The 13,023-nt window shown below is 39.3% G+C and overlaps 1 protein-coding gene across 1 annotated transcript in view; it reads left to right on the forward strand.

The window, feature by feature from the left end:
- NOX3 (NADPH oxidase 3) overlaps positions 1-12,759 on the forward strand; it is a 61,618-nt gene extending 48,859 nt beyond the window's left edge. The window contains exons 13-15 of the mRNA XM_033236544.1: positions 11,188-11,351; positions 11,513-11,516; positions 12,557-12,759. Of these exons, the coding sequence (XP_033092435.1) occupies positions 11,188-11,314 (127 nt within the window). The 3' untranslated portion in view covers positions 11,315-11,351; positions 11,513-11,516; positions 12,557-12,759. The remainder of the gene's footprint in view (positions 1-11,187; positions 11,352-11,512; positions 11,517-12,556) is intronic.
- The last annotated feature ends 264 nt before the right edge of the window (positions 12,760-13,023 follow it).

Raw genomic sequence — 13,023 nt, forward strand, 5'->3', positions numbered from 1 at the left:
GCTGGGCTCTTCTCTGGAGAAATGCAAAGGTTGCTGGACTGAAAAGTTAATCTGCAGGACTGTGCATCTCCATTAGAGACAAAACGTCTACCTTAGAAAAGGTGGTCAATGGTATATTTCAGGGGCCACAAGCCTCTGCTGAACTGGCTTTTACAACCTCTGACAGTTATTGATTATGTTGCAATTTTTCACATTTAACCTCAATTTAAAGATGGTATTTCTTCAACTGCATATGCTTTCAAGACATCTTTGGTGGATACAGTTGATCTCTAATTACCCAACTGGAGAATTCACTCCTGTCCAACTGTACACTATCTAGCATGTCTAGCAAAAGAGAAAATGTTAGAAGACAAAGCAGGGATTTCGGGTGGTGGTTAAGGACCCAGCATCTGGCTGTAAATCCTGGCTCTGCCTTTACCACTGGTTGACCTTGGACAGGTTACCTACCCTGGTACTGACTCCGTCTCCGCCTCTGCAAACTGCAGATAATAATAGTGCTTTCCTCCTAAGAGTCTGCAAGGATAAAATTAATGAATGCATGTAAGAGGCTTAAAACAGTGCTTTGTATGGAGTACACAAGAAGCACTAGCTGCTATCACTGCTATTATCATTTCCATTATTACTGTTATTATTATTATCATTATATAACGAATTTCAATATAGAGAAGCAAGAGTACTTGTTCTGGGGTCACAAAACTGAAGTGAAGCCTGCACTTCCTGGTTCTAGAAGTTACTGGCTGTGTGACCTTGGACGAGGCAGCTTATTTGAGCTTTTGCACCCCATTGAAAAATATGAATGATAACATCCATTCACAGTGTTGTTTTCATAATGTAAATATACTTGTAGTATGGAGCACTAATGCAAACAGTTATCATTGTTGTGATGTCTCCTAAGTCAGTGTTTGCTTTGAACCTTCATTGTCTATGGCTCTTAAAAGTCAGCATGTCCTAATATTGTCTTCATTAAAGAACAGTTTCCATATTTGAGGAAAGATCTGAAGGCAGTGAAGGAGTGTGCCATAGGGGCAACTGGAGCATATGCCAAGACCCTGAGGCAGGAGACATCATTCCTGGCATGATCCTGGAACAGAGGAGGTGAGAGGGAGAGCAGCAAGAGCCAGACTGTAGGAGAAGTCACAGAGACAGCTGCGAGTCATCGTAAGACTTTGGATTTTATTCACAGAGGGGAAGGCACTTACAGGTTTGAGCAGTAGAGTGGCATGGGATCACGCTGCAAGAGAAGGGAATGTGAGGGGCCTGGGACAGAGGCCAGAGAGGATCAGCAGTGTGGTGGTTTGGATTAGGGAGCTGCAGAGGAGGTCATGAGAAATTGTTAGATTCTGGAGTTTTTTGCAGGTTGAGCTGAACTGACTATGGATGGGATGTGAGGTATGACTCAAGCTATTCAATAGAATGGAGTCCCCACTTACCATTTGGCAATGACATTAAGAGGAGCAGCTGGTTGGTAGACATGGGGTATCAGGAGTTCAGTTTTTGACATGTTTAGCTTATGATGCCTGTCATACATCCATGTGGAGTTATGGAGTGGGCAGATGAATATAAGAAGCAAACGTTCAGGGGAGAAGTTCAGCCAGAGGTGTGAGCACATGGACTGTTTGGAGCCATGAAACTGGATAAGATGACCAGACGGGCAGATACAGATGGACAAGAGTTCCAAGAACTGCACTGTTGGAGGGTCAGGAAATAGACTATTGACAGGTCACAGAGTTTAATACGTGACACTCATATCTGCCTTAATAATCATGCCCCTTGGGTCTTCTATACACTGACCTTCTTTCCATCCTCTTTCTCTGTATTGCACCAGTAAGAATACAGTAAAGCCCACCAGGGCTCCTCTGACTGCTTCCGTATTCCCAGCGATTTTTCCATTGTCTTGCATCCTTTAAAGCCTCAGTCCTTGCATTTCTGCCTCGTGGGCTTCCTGCAGAGACAGCATGCTTCATTAAACTCTTGGTACTTCCTTCGTATTTGTTCTGCTTCACAGAGTACTTCTCTGGTGAATATTATTTATCTTTTGGTGATTTTTGGCTGCTCCTTTTTTACATTTTGTTCACACTCTCTCTTTGCCAGAAAGATGCCATTTTCTTTTTTATCGGTTGTCATGGAATTTGTTAGACTCCCTGGACCAGATGTGGAAGGAGAGATCAGGTAGCCATCCAAGATTCATAACCATCTGATTCCAGTCACCTTATTCCCTGTGAAGTCACTCAGACCTCAACTGCCCTGTGCTCTGTGAGGCCCCTGCCAGACCTCTCTGCACCCTGCACCCAGCAACCTGCAGAGAAGCAGGAGTGTTTACACCCAGGGAAGAGAAGGTTTGAAGGCCTGCTTGTGGGGATTACTCCTGACTCGCATTGAGCCCAAGAGTACAGGCTTTCCAGCAGGAGACCCCAAGAAAAGCATGACTTCAAGCACACAGTTGGGGAGGGAGTGAGTGGACCAGCTGCGCAACCTTGCAATCTTGCTCTTGCCCCATGGAGCTCATTCTGATGCTCCATAAGCTGTGGCAGGGGCCTTGGAGACTTTTCCAGGTGCCACTTCCTGATACCTCCTTTCTCCATTTTGCTTCTTGCCCTGACCTCAGGTGACATATGGCCTAGAATCCAGTTCTGGTTCTACCTTCTCTCCAAATGCGTGCTTCCAACCCATCCTGGCTTCTGCAGCCACAGAATCCCGTTCCTCTGAGCTCCTGCTCCACACCTAACCCTTGCTCCCGGGCCCCCAGTGCTTCTGAGTCTAAATCACCACCCCTGCCTCACACCCACCCAGAGCAGAGATGAGATCATTTCATCTGCCATTTCCTTGAAAAGATTATAGGTAGAAGCTAACAAAATATTACACGCTGATATGAGAAAACTCAGGGGTTTTTTGTTGCTATTTTCTCCATTAGGGAAAAAATATATATATATTCATTGATAAATGTTTTACATTCAGTTTTCAGTCATCATGGAATAAATGTTCTCACTTCACAGGCTTTGACATGGACATCTATATCTTGGTTTTAAGTTCTTCTAGATAGTCTCAGTCTTTATTAGGATTGTTCCTTTTTGACATCTCACATGGCATTTATTTATGTATTTATTTATTTTTACACACAAAGCTTGTAGTCCAGTGGGGAAGGCCTTTAAAACCAAACTATTTAATTATCTCTCTTCCCTCCAAAAGGCATGAGCCAGGAACACGGAGCATCAAGAGACAAAGGATAAAACTGGGCTTGCACAAACTCTGCCCAGAAAATTATGTTACTCAGTGCTGAGAAGTGGGCCTGTCCAATTTTTTGCAGGGAGTAAAGAGTAATCAGTTTTAAGGTAGAAAAACTATATTACCATCACTTTCCCTGTTGCTAGTACCTTTCTAGAAGCTATAATCAAAGTTAAGTGCAGAAACGTACTTAATGCTCAGCTATATTTTGCAGCACAGTAGCTATGCAAACTCTCTCTCCTTGATGGATGACTTCATCTCTTCCAGAGTAGACGAGGCCCCCAAGGTTTGGAATCACTGAATCAAACCTCTACAGCATACTTCCTAGTCCCAAATTTTTTGATATCATATTTGTAATAGCCTTAGACTCTAGAACATGGTAACTTGTTATATAGCTTCAAACATCCATGTCATTAATCTTAGACACATGAAGGCAAAGTCAATCATTTTATCCCTGGAATGCCAGATCCCTGGGAAAAGACAAGCCTTTAGTCAAAAGCTTAGCACCACCCTTTCAAAAGACTTTTAAAATGACCTCCTTAAAATAATTTTGTTTTCTGCTGTGTAAAAGGAGATTTATGTTTAATGAAGCTTTTAATGAAGATATCTCGGAAAGAGAATGCCAATAAAATCTAATTTTTAAACAAGAAAATCTAATATTGAGAAGTATTTCAATATCCTGGCCTTTGTCCAGATATAAATGAAACACACAATCCAATTACTGTTCTGCACAAAGGACAAAGTAACATTAATTTTCCTCAGGATGGTTATTAAAGAGATAAACAGTATGTTTTCCCCTTATTATGTCAAGGATATGTTTGTTCCCAAGCCTGCTTGGCTACTCTTACAAGACAGTTCTGTCCTGTCGTTAGCTCATATCTTTTGGCAAAGATGGGTCAGAAGAAATTGGTGGATTTGTTAGTGGCCTCAGAAAGGGTTCTTTGTTCTTGAGGGCCTTTGAAGTAGGCTCTCAACCATTTCTATTCATCAGCGCGAAGCCGAGGATTCTCCGGACTCACTCTTTCAAAACTATTTACCTGTTCACTCAAAGCTGGAGTTTGTTCTTGTTCTAAGAAGGAGTTAAATCAAAAGAATAAAGTGAAGAGGGGCAAAAAGATTTTTTATAGAACATGAAAAACAGCACCAAAAATAAAGCTTGAAGGGAAGCAGATCAAAGAGAGTAGTACAAGCTATAAAGGAACCAGAAAATTGCAAAAATAACAGTAATAGAGAAACAAATTGATGGGCATCAAAATGAATACAAATAAGGAAGAGAGAAGAAAAATTAAAAATAGATCAAAGACTGACAGTAGAAAATAGAAAAGTGTGTTCTATTGTTTTTATTTGTAATTAATTTTGGTAATTATATTAGCTATATTACAAAAACACAAGTATAGTTTTGAAAGACAATCAACAAACATTAAGTGGATGCATTATAAGCCTTTTATTAATATATTCAAATTCACATATGTGAAAATTGTATCTTATTTCAGTTAGACAAAGCACAGATAAGTACTACAAAACAAAAACATTAAAAATTATTCTCCCAATTGAAATATAGTAGGCTAATTATATACATTGACATCTATGTCTTACTAGAGAAAGGTGTCTTTTTCAAAAATGGAAACTGTATTGCATTTTTTGTAAACATTGTCAATACGTTCCCAAGCTTTAGGTAAATGTTCAGAAAATCAGGAAAATATTTCCAAGAAGGTAGACAGAATGAAAATAAAAATACCCTTGTCACATTTAGTTACTTTTTTGATAAACACACATTGTACAGATACTTAGCTTTCTGAATTTGTGGATCAGTTGTTTTAAATTAATTGAATAAAATGATTTTCCATAGGCCTTAAATCTTCAATCTTACACTTCAGATAATATTTATAGTTTTCTACTTTCGACTTATCTGCTAGTAACTTCACCAGGCCTTTTAGGTGTAAATTTGATGTAATTAGTTACCATAAAAACTTTAAAGGTTTGGTCATTTTTTCTTTTTTTTTGTAACTTCAGTAGAAGTGTTTCTTTTAACTCTGAAGAAAAAAACAAAAAATAGAAGAGTACTACCATTTGTTAGAACAGTTTAACCCAACCTAATGATGAAGAAAGGTGTCAACTTACCATATGATTGGGGGCTTCTAATCCATATTGCAAGAATGTATTTTAGACCACCCATTGTTTTCAGAAACGTGAAAATACCTTTATACTAAATTGAGTAAATGTGTCCATCTGGATCCACATTTGCTTGTGTACGCACCCTTCAATTCTCATTTGTATGTGCATATGTGCAAAATGTTTTAAAATGATATTTTTGACAAATTAGCATTCTGATTATAGCATACAGGGCCCTTTATCTAACAGGATATCCTAAACATTCATTATATGACTAAAATGTTCAGAATACTCAAAGAAATAGACTTAAATGGAAATACAACACATGATAAATTATAGCTTCATGGGAAAAATAAAGACACCATAAACTTATGATGAGGAAATTGTCAGCATATTCCCATAGTTCCTTCCCACGAGAGGGCATCAATCTCTCTGGTTAGAGCCAAGTGAAGACTCAATGAAAATTGCTGAAATTACTCCATTTGTGGTAGGGGGAATTGGAGAGATGGGTGAGTACAGGGTGGATTTATCATTATGCTGCAAAGCTTCTTCGATGGTACTACCTATCTATCAAATTATTAGTTTGGCAAAATATTTGGTTACTTATGCACGAAGGCATATACATGTTAGTGTTTTATTGGGGTGGGGGAGGGTTGGCAAATGGCTCTACCATTCCCTGGGATCAGATGCTACAAGTCAGCTGCTTTCATTTTTCTTCCCCATTTGACCATAAGCTTCTCAAGGTTTTACAGCTACAAGCAACTTTATCTATGCACCTCAGAGCCCAGCAAAATGACCAGTATGTGCAAGTGGCAGCACCATGAGACCAATGAGGGAGCTGGGACAAGAGTCCTAACAGCACAGTTCTGGCTGCCAAAGAAAACAGAGCCTGTGGAGTGTGGGCAGGAGGAGAATCACCACAGTGAGCCTGGTTAGGGACATCTGCAGCAACTCATGAGCAACTGAGTAATTAGGACACAGAGAAAAGTAATGTCGTAGGCTGCTACAAACTAACTGGGAGATAGGTTTAAAAAAAAAAAAAAAAAAAAAGCTGGCCAGCACAATTATCATCTGTGGTTCTGAAAAAAGAAGGTGTTGTACAAAATATAATTATGTGATGAATCATTTGGAGGCATTTCTAATGAAAAACACTCACTAGAAAGGATTAACCAGAAGTTGTGTCCATTGTCTGATACAGAGTTTGTCGCTCTCATCTTCTTTCTAAGCCTCCATAAATCCACGGGAAGCTTCTGTTTATTGATTTTATTTGCAGAATGCACTCAGGGTATAAAGTAATTTGATTTTTTTTAAATGGGGTTTAGGGTCTGCCCCTACAGGGTTATAACTTACCAAGCATAAAAGCCAACACATAAAAACAAACATACAATTTAAGGAGAGAAGGGCTCACGGCAGCAGAACCTGTGAATTCAGCAAGGTGGTAGGATTACTCCTGGGCGCACCCACAAGCCCATTTATCTGCGGGGCTGAAATCTCCTGGTGGGTGATATTTTGGATGCCTTTCATGCATGGCATCACTGAACTGTTTTTGAAAAATGCACCAACCCCACAGAGAAGAGCACAACAGTTATTTAGCAGACATAGAGAGGGAAAGGAGAATTTTCTTTATTGTTTATCGGAGCTAAAAATAATACTGTGAATGTTAGCCATCTTTGCAGCTTGTGTAAAATTTGTCCTTTTCTCATCAAAGTCAGCAGCCCAGACTGATCAATGCCGTTAACGTTGTCCCTGATCCAGCTCCCCCATGCGTGTGCAAGCTCATGCAGACTGTAAACTGAAGAATAGCACCTTGTGTGTTTATACTTCTTTTGCAGAGAATCTCTTTTTAATTCCAAGCGATTGTGGGTAATTAAATTTTATAGAAGAATTTTTTCTGTACCAACCCCATTAGGGTTCTGTTGCACTTGTCCGTTGCCTCATAAAAGAAAAAAAAAGGGAAGCTGCCACATCTGTCCCTTAACTACTTTGCATGGATTCTCTGCCCTGTGATTCGCAGTATGCGTTTGTGACAAGAAATTCTCCATACTTGGAGTCATAAATGCCGAGAAGAGTAAGCCAGGCAAGCAGAAGAATGCTGTATGTGGGAACAGTGATTCACAGAGAGCCAGTGAAGGGCTGACCTTTCCACCTTAGCAGAAAGTAGATAATAAACAGCCTTTGTGAAACTTTTTGGTGATTACATCACCATGGCGGTTATGGCCCCTGAGTAAAGTATGGACTTAGCTGTGCAGTGTGATAGCCACAACTTCAAAAGAGGCAGGGGAGCTGTGAACTGCTGAGGACACCAGTAGAACACCGGGCAGCAGCAATCAGAATCCTTTGAAATGGAGTCTTAAAGGCAGAGCATCAAAGGGCACCATCAGGTTTGCAGTTACTGTCGCTGCAAACGAAAGGGCAGTCTTAGCCTGTTGGAGTGGGCCAGTGGGCAATCTCTTTGGTGACATCTACACTAATGGAAAAATATCACCACCCATAACAGCATCTTTGAAAATAGATGCAAGGATACCTCTGGGCATCAGACACAAAGCAAAGCTGTGACTCCTCACTGGGAAGGGTCTCACCTGACCCATCTACCATTCAAAATGTTTCAGTCCAGAGCTCAAAAATCTAGTGCTGATCTCAGTAAGTCCACATACTCACCTCTGTGTTAACACCCCGCACCACATCTTCTGTTCAGCTTCACGGAACAGGCAGACACCAATAGTCATCACATGGGAAAAAAACATTAGGAAGCTAGCAGTTCCTGAGAGCACACCGTGTGCCAGGCACAGGACCAGCGGCCAGACCTCCAATGTCTTGCTTAATCCTCACAGAGATTCTAGGAGATAGATTCTATAATTCTCCCCATTTTATAGATGAGAAACTGGGGGCTTTCTGAAGGTAATTAACATGCCCAAAGTTACCCAGCAACAAAGTGGTGGAGCCAAGAGCACTATTAACCATTGCCTTTTATTTCCATAAACACCTCAAAATCTCTTCATTAAGCCATAAACTCATACTTTTCTGTGGGAAATATTTTCTGAAAAATTACTTTCTCAAATTTAGCCATGGGAATGGTTTCTTTGAAAGCAGTACTGCTACATTTTAAACATATTGTCATTTGTAAATTAAGCCATTGATAAATTCCTTTGAAGCTGGAGTTTGAAATGCAGTGGAACCATCAATTTCTACTGTGGATGTGATGGTCCTGGAACACACAATTAAAATGTGGCTATGACACATGGTAGAGAACCATGTTAACATATAAGCTAAGAAAAAATAGGCTATATAGACACTTTTCAGCAAGATCCATGTCTGAAGAAACAGAGATGGTATAGTGAGCTGGTCCTGAAGCCCAAAGAATGTCTTGATGACAGCATTTCTCAAAGTGTGACTCACAGGGCGATCTGCCTCAACACCACCCGAGATCCTTACTAAACATGCATTCCTTGACTTCAAGCCTAGGAATCTACATTTTAACAATCTGCCTAGATGATTTTATGCACAGCAAAGCTTGAGAAGTTTTGATCTACACTAGAGTAACCAATTCAGCTTATGCTAGAGGTTGGAAAAAATGCTACAAAGAATAGTAATATTCAACACAAGAGAAAAAAGACACAGTCTCTGAAAATCTCTAGAGACTGATGCACCCCAACTTCCAAAAACAACTTTGAACCCCTGCATGGATGTGGTGTTTACATATAAACTAAGTCGCAAGGCATTTGAGCAGCTCTGGGATAGTCAATATATGCAGGAAGTATCTCTTTGACACAGTTTTCTGAAATGTCAAGATTAGGGGCAACAATGTTTGGGTGATTGTATTATCAGCAATGTCACAATTAGAGATGACAGTGTTTGGGTGACTGTATTCTCAGCAATGTCACGATTAGATACGACAATATTTGGGTGACTGTCTTATCAGCAGTGTTAAGATTAGAGATGACAATGTTTGGGTAACTGTATTATCAGCAATGTCAAGATTAGAGATGAGTGTTTGCGTGACTGTCTTATCAGCAATGTCAAGATTAGAGATGACAGTTTTTGGGTGACTGTCTTATCAGCAATGTCAAGATTAGAGATGACAATGTTTGGGTTACTGTATTATCAGCAATGTCAAGATTAGAGATGACAGTGTTTGGGTGACTGTCTTATCAGCAATGTCAAAATTAGAGACAATAATATTTGGGTGACTGTTATCAGCAATGTCAAGATTAGAGACAACAATGTTTGGGTGACTGTCTTATCAGCAATGTCAAGATTAGAGATGACAGTGTTTGGGTGACTGTCTTAGCAATGTCAAGATTAGAGATGACAGTGTTTGGGTGACTGTCTTATCAGCAATGTCAAGATTAGAGATGACAGTGTTTGGGTGACTGTATTATCAGCAATGTCAAGATTAGAGATGACAGTGTTTGGGTGACTGTCTTATCAGCAATGTCAAGATTAGAGATGACAGTGTTTGGGTGACTGTCTTATCAGCAATGTCAAGATTAGAGACAACAATATTTGGGTGACTGTTATCAGCAATGTCAAGATTAGAGACAACAATGTTTGGGTGACTGTATTCTCAGCAATGTCAAGATTAGAGATGACAGTGTTTGGGTGACTGTATTATCAGCAATGTCAAGATTAGAGATGACAGTGTTTGGGTGACTGTCTTATCAGCAATGTCAAGATTAGAGATGACAGTGTTTGGGTGACTGTATTATCAGCAATGTCAAGATTAGAGATGACAGTGTTTGGGTGACTGTCTTATCAGCAATGTCAAGATTAGAGACAACAATATTTGGGTGACTGTTATCAGCAATGTCAAGATTAGAGACAACAATGTTTGGGTGACTGTATTCTCAGCAATGTCAAGATTAGAGATGACAGTGTTTGGGTGACTGTATTATCAGCAATGTCAAGATTAGAGATGACAGTGTTTGGGTGACTGTCTTATCAGCAATGTCAAGATTAGAGATGACAGTGTTTGGGTGACTGTCTTATCAGCAATGTCAAGATTAGAGATGACAGTGTTTGGGTGACTGTCTTATCAGCAATGTCAAGATTAGAGATCACAGTGTTTGGGTGACTGTCTTATCAGCAATGTCTTTTTCTTTTCCAGCTCTCCCTTCTGGACTTCTTTGAAAATTAAAATAATTCCAACAGGAGAAATTAATTAAATTGCTATTACTGTAGCATAAATTTTATTATCTATAAAAAGGCAGGGCTGAACAGGATATTAGTAATAACTAACCTTTTTAAAACCCTTTTGAATGTATTATCTCATCTTGCTTTTGATAAAACATACAAAGTAGTCCTTATCATCTTTTACAGATGCAGAAACTGAGATATAGTGACTTGCCCAAGACCATGCAGATACTACTCAGCAAAGCCATTTAGCCACTCATTCAGCAAATGTGTGTTGATTGTCCACTGTATGCACTGTTCCAGGTGCTAGAATCAAACAGATCAAGTTTATGTTCTCAGGAAGTTTACATCTGGTCACGTATCCAAGAAGACATGAATCAAGGTCATCTGGCCAAAAAGCCTGGTCTATCAAAATCCCTCTGTATCAAAACCCCTCAACAGTCTCATGGCCGCTTTCATGCCTCAGTCTTCTCGGCTCCACCTCCCTGATTAGTTCAGGGGAGGATACTGAGAACCTGGGAAAACCTTTCAGAACCGTGCTACTTCAGCACGGTGCTGAAAGTAGGTAGAAAAAAAAAATCTAAGAAAAAAGGACATGGAGGGAGAAAAATAAATAAGTAACCTCACAGTCACAACCACTTCACTAATCTTATCATTGTCTTGGCTTCTGGCTGGCCTTGCCTCCAGGTGACATTTTCTTTCCTTTTCTTACCCCTACTGCAGCAGCAGCATTGGCGTGTTCTTCTGTGGACCTAAAGCTCTCTCAAAGACCCTTCAAAAGATGTGCCGCTTGTATTCATCAGCTGACCCCAGAGGTGTTCATTTCTATTACAACAAGGAGAGCTTCTAGATTTTGGAGGTCAAGATCAGGCATTGTGTAAGTGGCTGCAATCATATAGGTCAGGGATTGGGAAATTCTTCCCACAAGAGGCCAAATAGTAATCATTTGAGGCTCTGTGGACTGTATGGTCCCACTCTCAACTCCTGAACTCTGCCATTGTAAAGTGCCAACATTGCCACAAACAATAATGTCAATGAATGGGTATAGTTGTGTTCCAAAAATATTTTACTGATGGACACTGAAGTCACATTTCATATAATTTTCTTGTATCATGAAATTTTTACAAAGTGTAAAAATCACTTTTTGACCATCCACATAGTCAGGGGGTGGGCTGGATTTGGCCTGTGGGCCAGAGCTTGCTGACCCCTGGCATAGGCTGTCTTTCCCAAACTTGTTTCCATGCCCAACGTTACATCCAACATGGAGACTTATGCTGCTGCTTGGCTTGAAGTTTCCTTTAGAAATCATTTCAAATTTTCATTTCCCTGATGGCAGAGACAACTTATATCCAAACCTGATCTTTTCTGCTTTAAACTTAAGCTCCTTTTGTGCTTTTGTTCATCCTCTGTTGACCACAGAAATCACCAACGGAGGTTATCTTTCATAAAAGTCCTTTAATACTTGAAAATGATAATCAAATCATCGCTTTCTTATGCCTTTTCTGGTCCAAACAATACGAAATTCTTAACCTTTTGGCCTAGGATATATATCAAGCCCTTCCTTCACCTTGTTGCTCTTATTCAAATTCACTTCCATTTCTTCATATCCTTTTAAAATGCATTGAGAAGCATGACTAGTATTGAGCAGAAGAGGGACTTTCTCAGAGCTTATATGCCATATATTTACAAATAAATTCTATGTTTTCTTTTCTTCCTTCTTTCTGCCTTCCTTCCTTTCCTTCTTCCTTTCATATTTCTTTCTCTTTTAACAAATACTTTTTATTCTACCACATTTTGGTCTGTGGTCTTCTTAACTTACACTCCTACTCAACTTCTGCCCCACAAAATAACTGAAATTGTTTCTTTAATTCCCATTGTGCCAGTCTTTCTATACTATGCAGTTATTTTACTCCCAAGATGTTCACAAAGTATTCCTCACATCTTATAATTCTTGCTACTAATATTGATTAATTTTTTAGAATTTTTCTAATATTTCAAGATTGTTTTGAAGTTTAGCCCCAGACACTAATACTGGTATGTAGCTTGTAATATCAACATATTTCACTGATAATATCTCAAATCTTTTGTTTAGGTTTTCAATTAAGTTATTGACTCCAAAGAACTCCACCAGGAATTCCTGTGACGGCCTGTTGATATGAGCTCCCAGTTGGGAACTGGTGAACAATAATTAACTACTGCAAACAGTACACCATACCATACTTAGCTTATAAATAACATGTCATATACAACAGCACAAAAACTTTTACTGAAATTAAAATATATTATGTTTCTCAAAGGCTTCTTATCTTTGTGGACTGTCATTCTGCCATAAAAGAGAATTAAATTGATCTGGCATGATGTGTTTTGACAAAGGCAGCCTCTTAAGCTCTTCTAAGTATTTCTAAATTATAAATTGATCACTTCTTTTACTTTATCCTCAGATTTTTATGTTGACCTGATGCTTTCTATGATATTAATATTGATTTTATCAGTTAGGAATATTCCATTCATGTCTAAAAAAATTATTTCTACTATCTCTGCATTGGAATTTCTCAGTAA

This window comes from Trachypithecus francoisi, unplaced genomic scaffold (assembly GCF_009764315.1).
Source record: "Trachypithecus francoisi isolate TF-2019V2 unplaced genomic scaffold, Tfra_2.0 Lachesis_group15, whole genome shotgun sequence".
In the NCBI taxonomy this organism is placed as follows: domain Eukaryota; kingdom Metazoa; phylum Chordata; class Mammalia; order Primates; family Cercopithecidae; genus Trachypithecus; species Trachypithecus francoisi.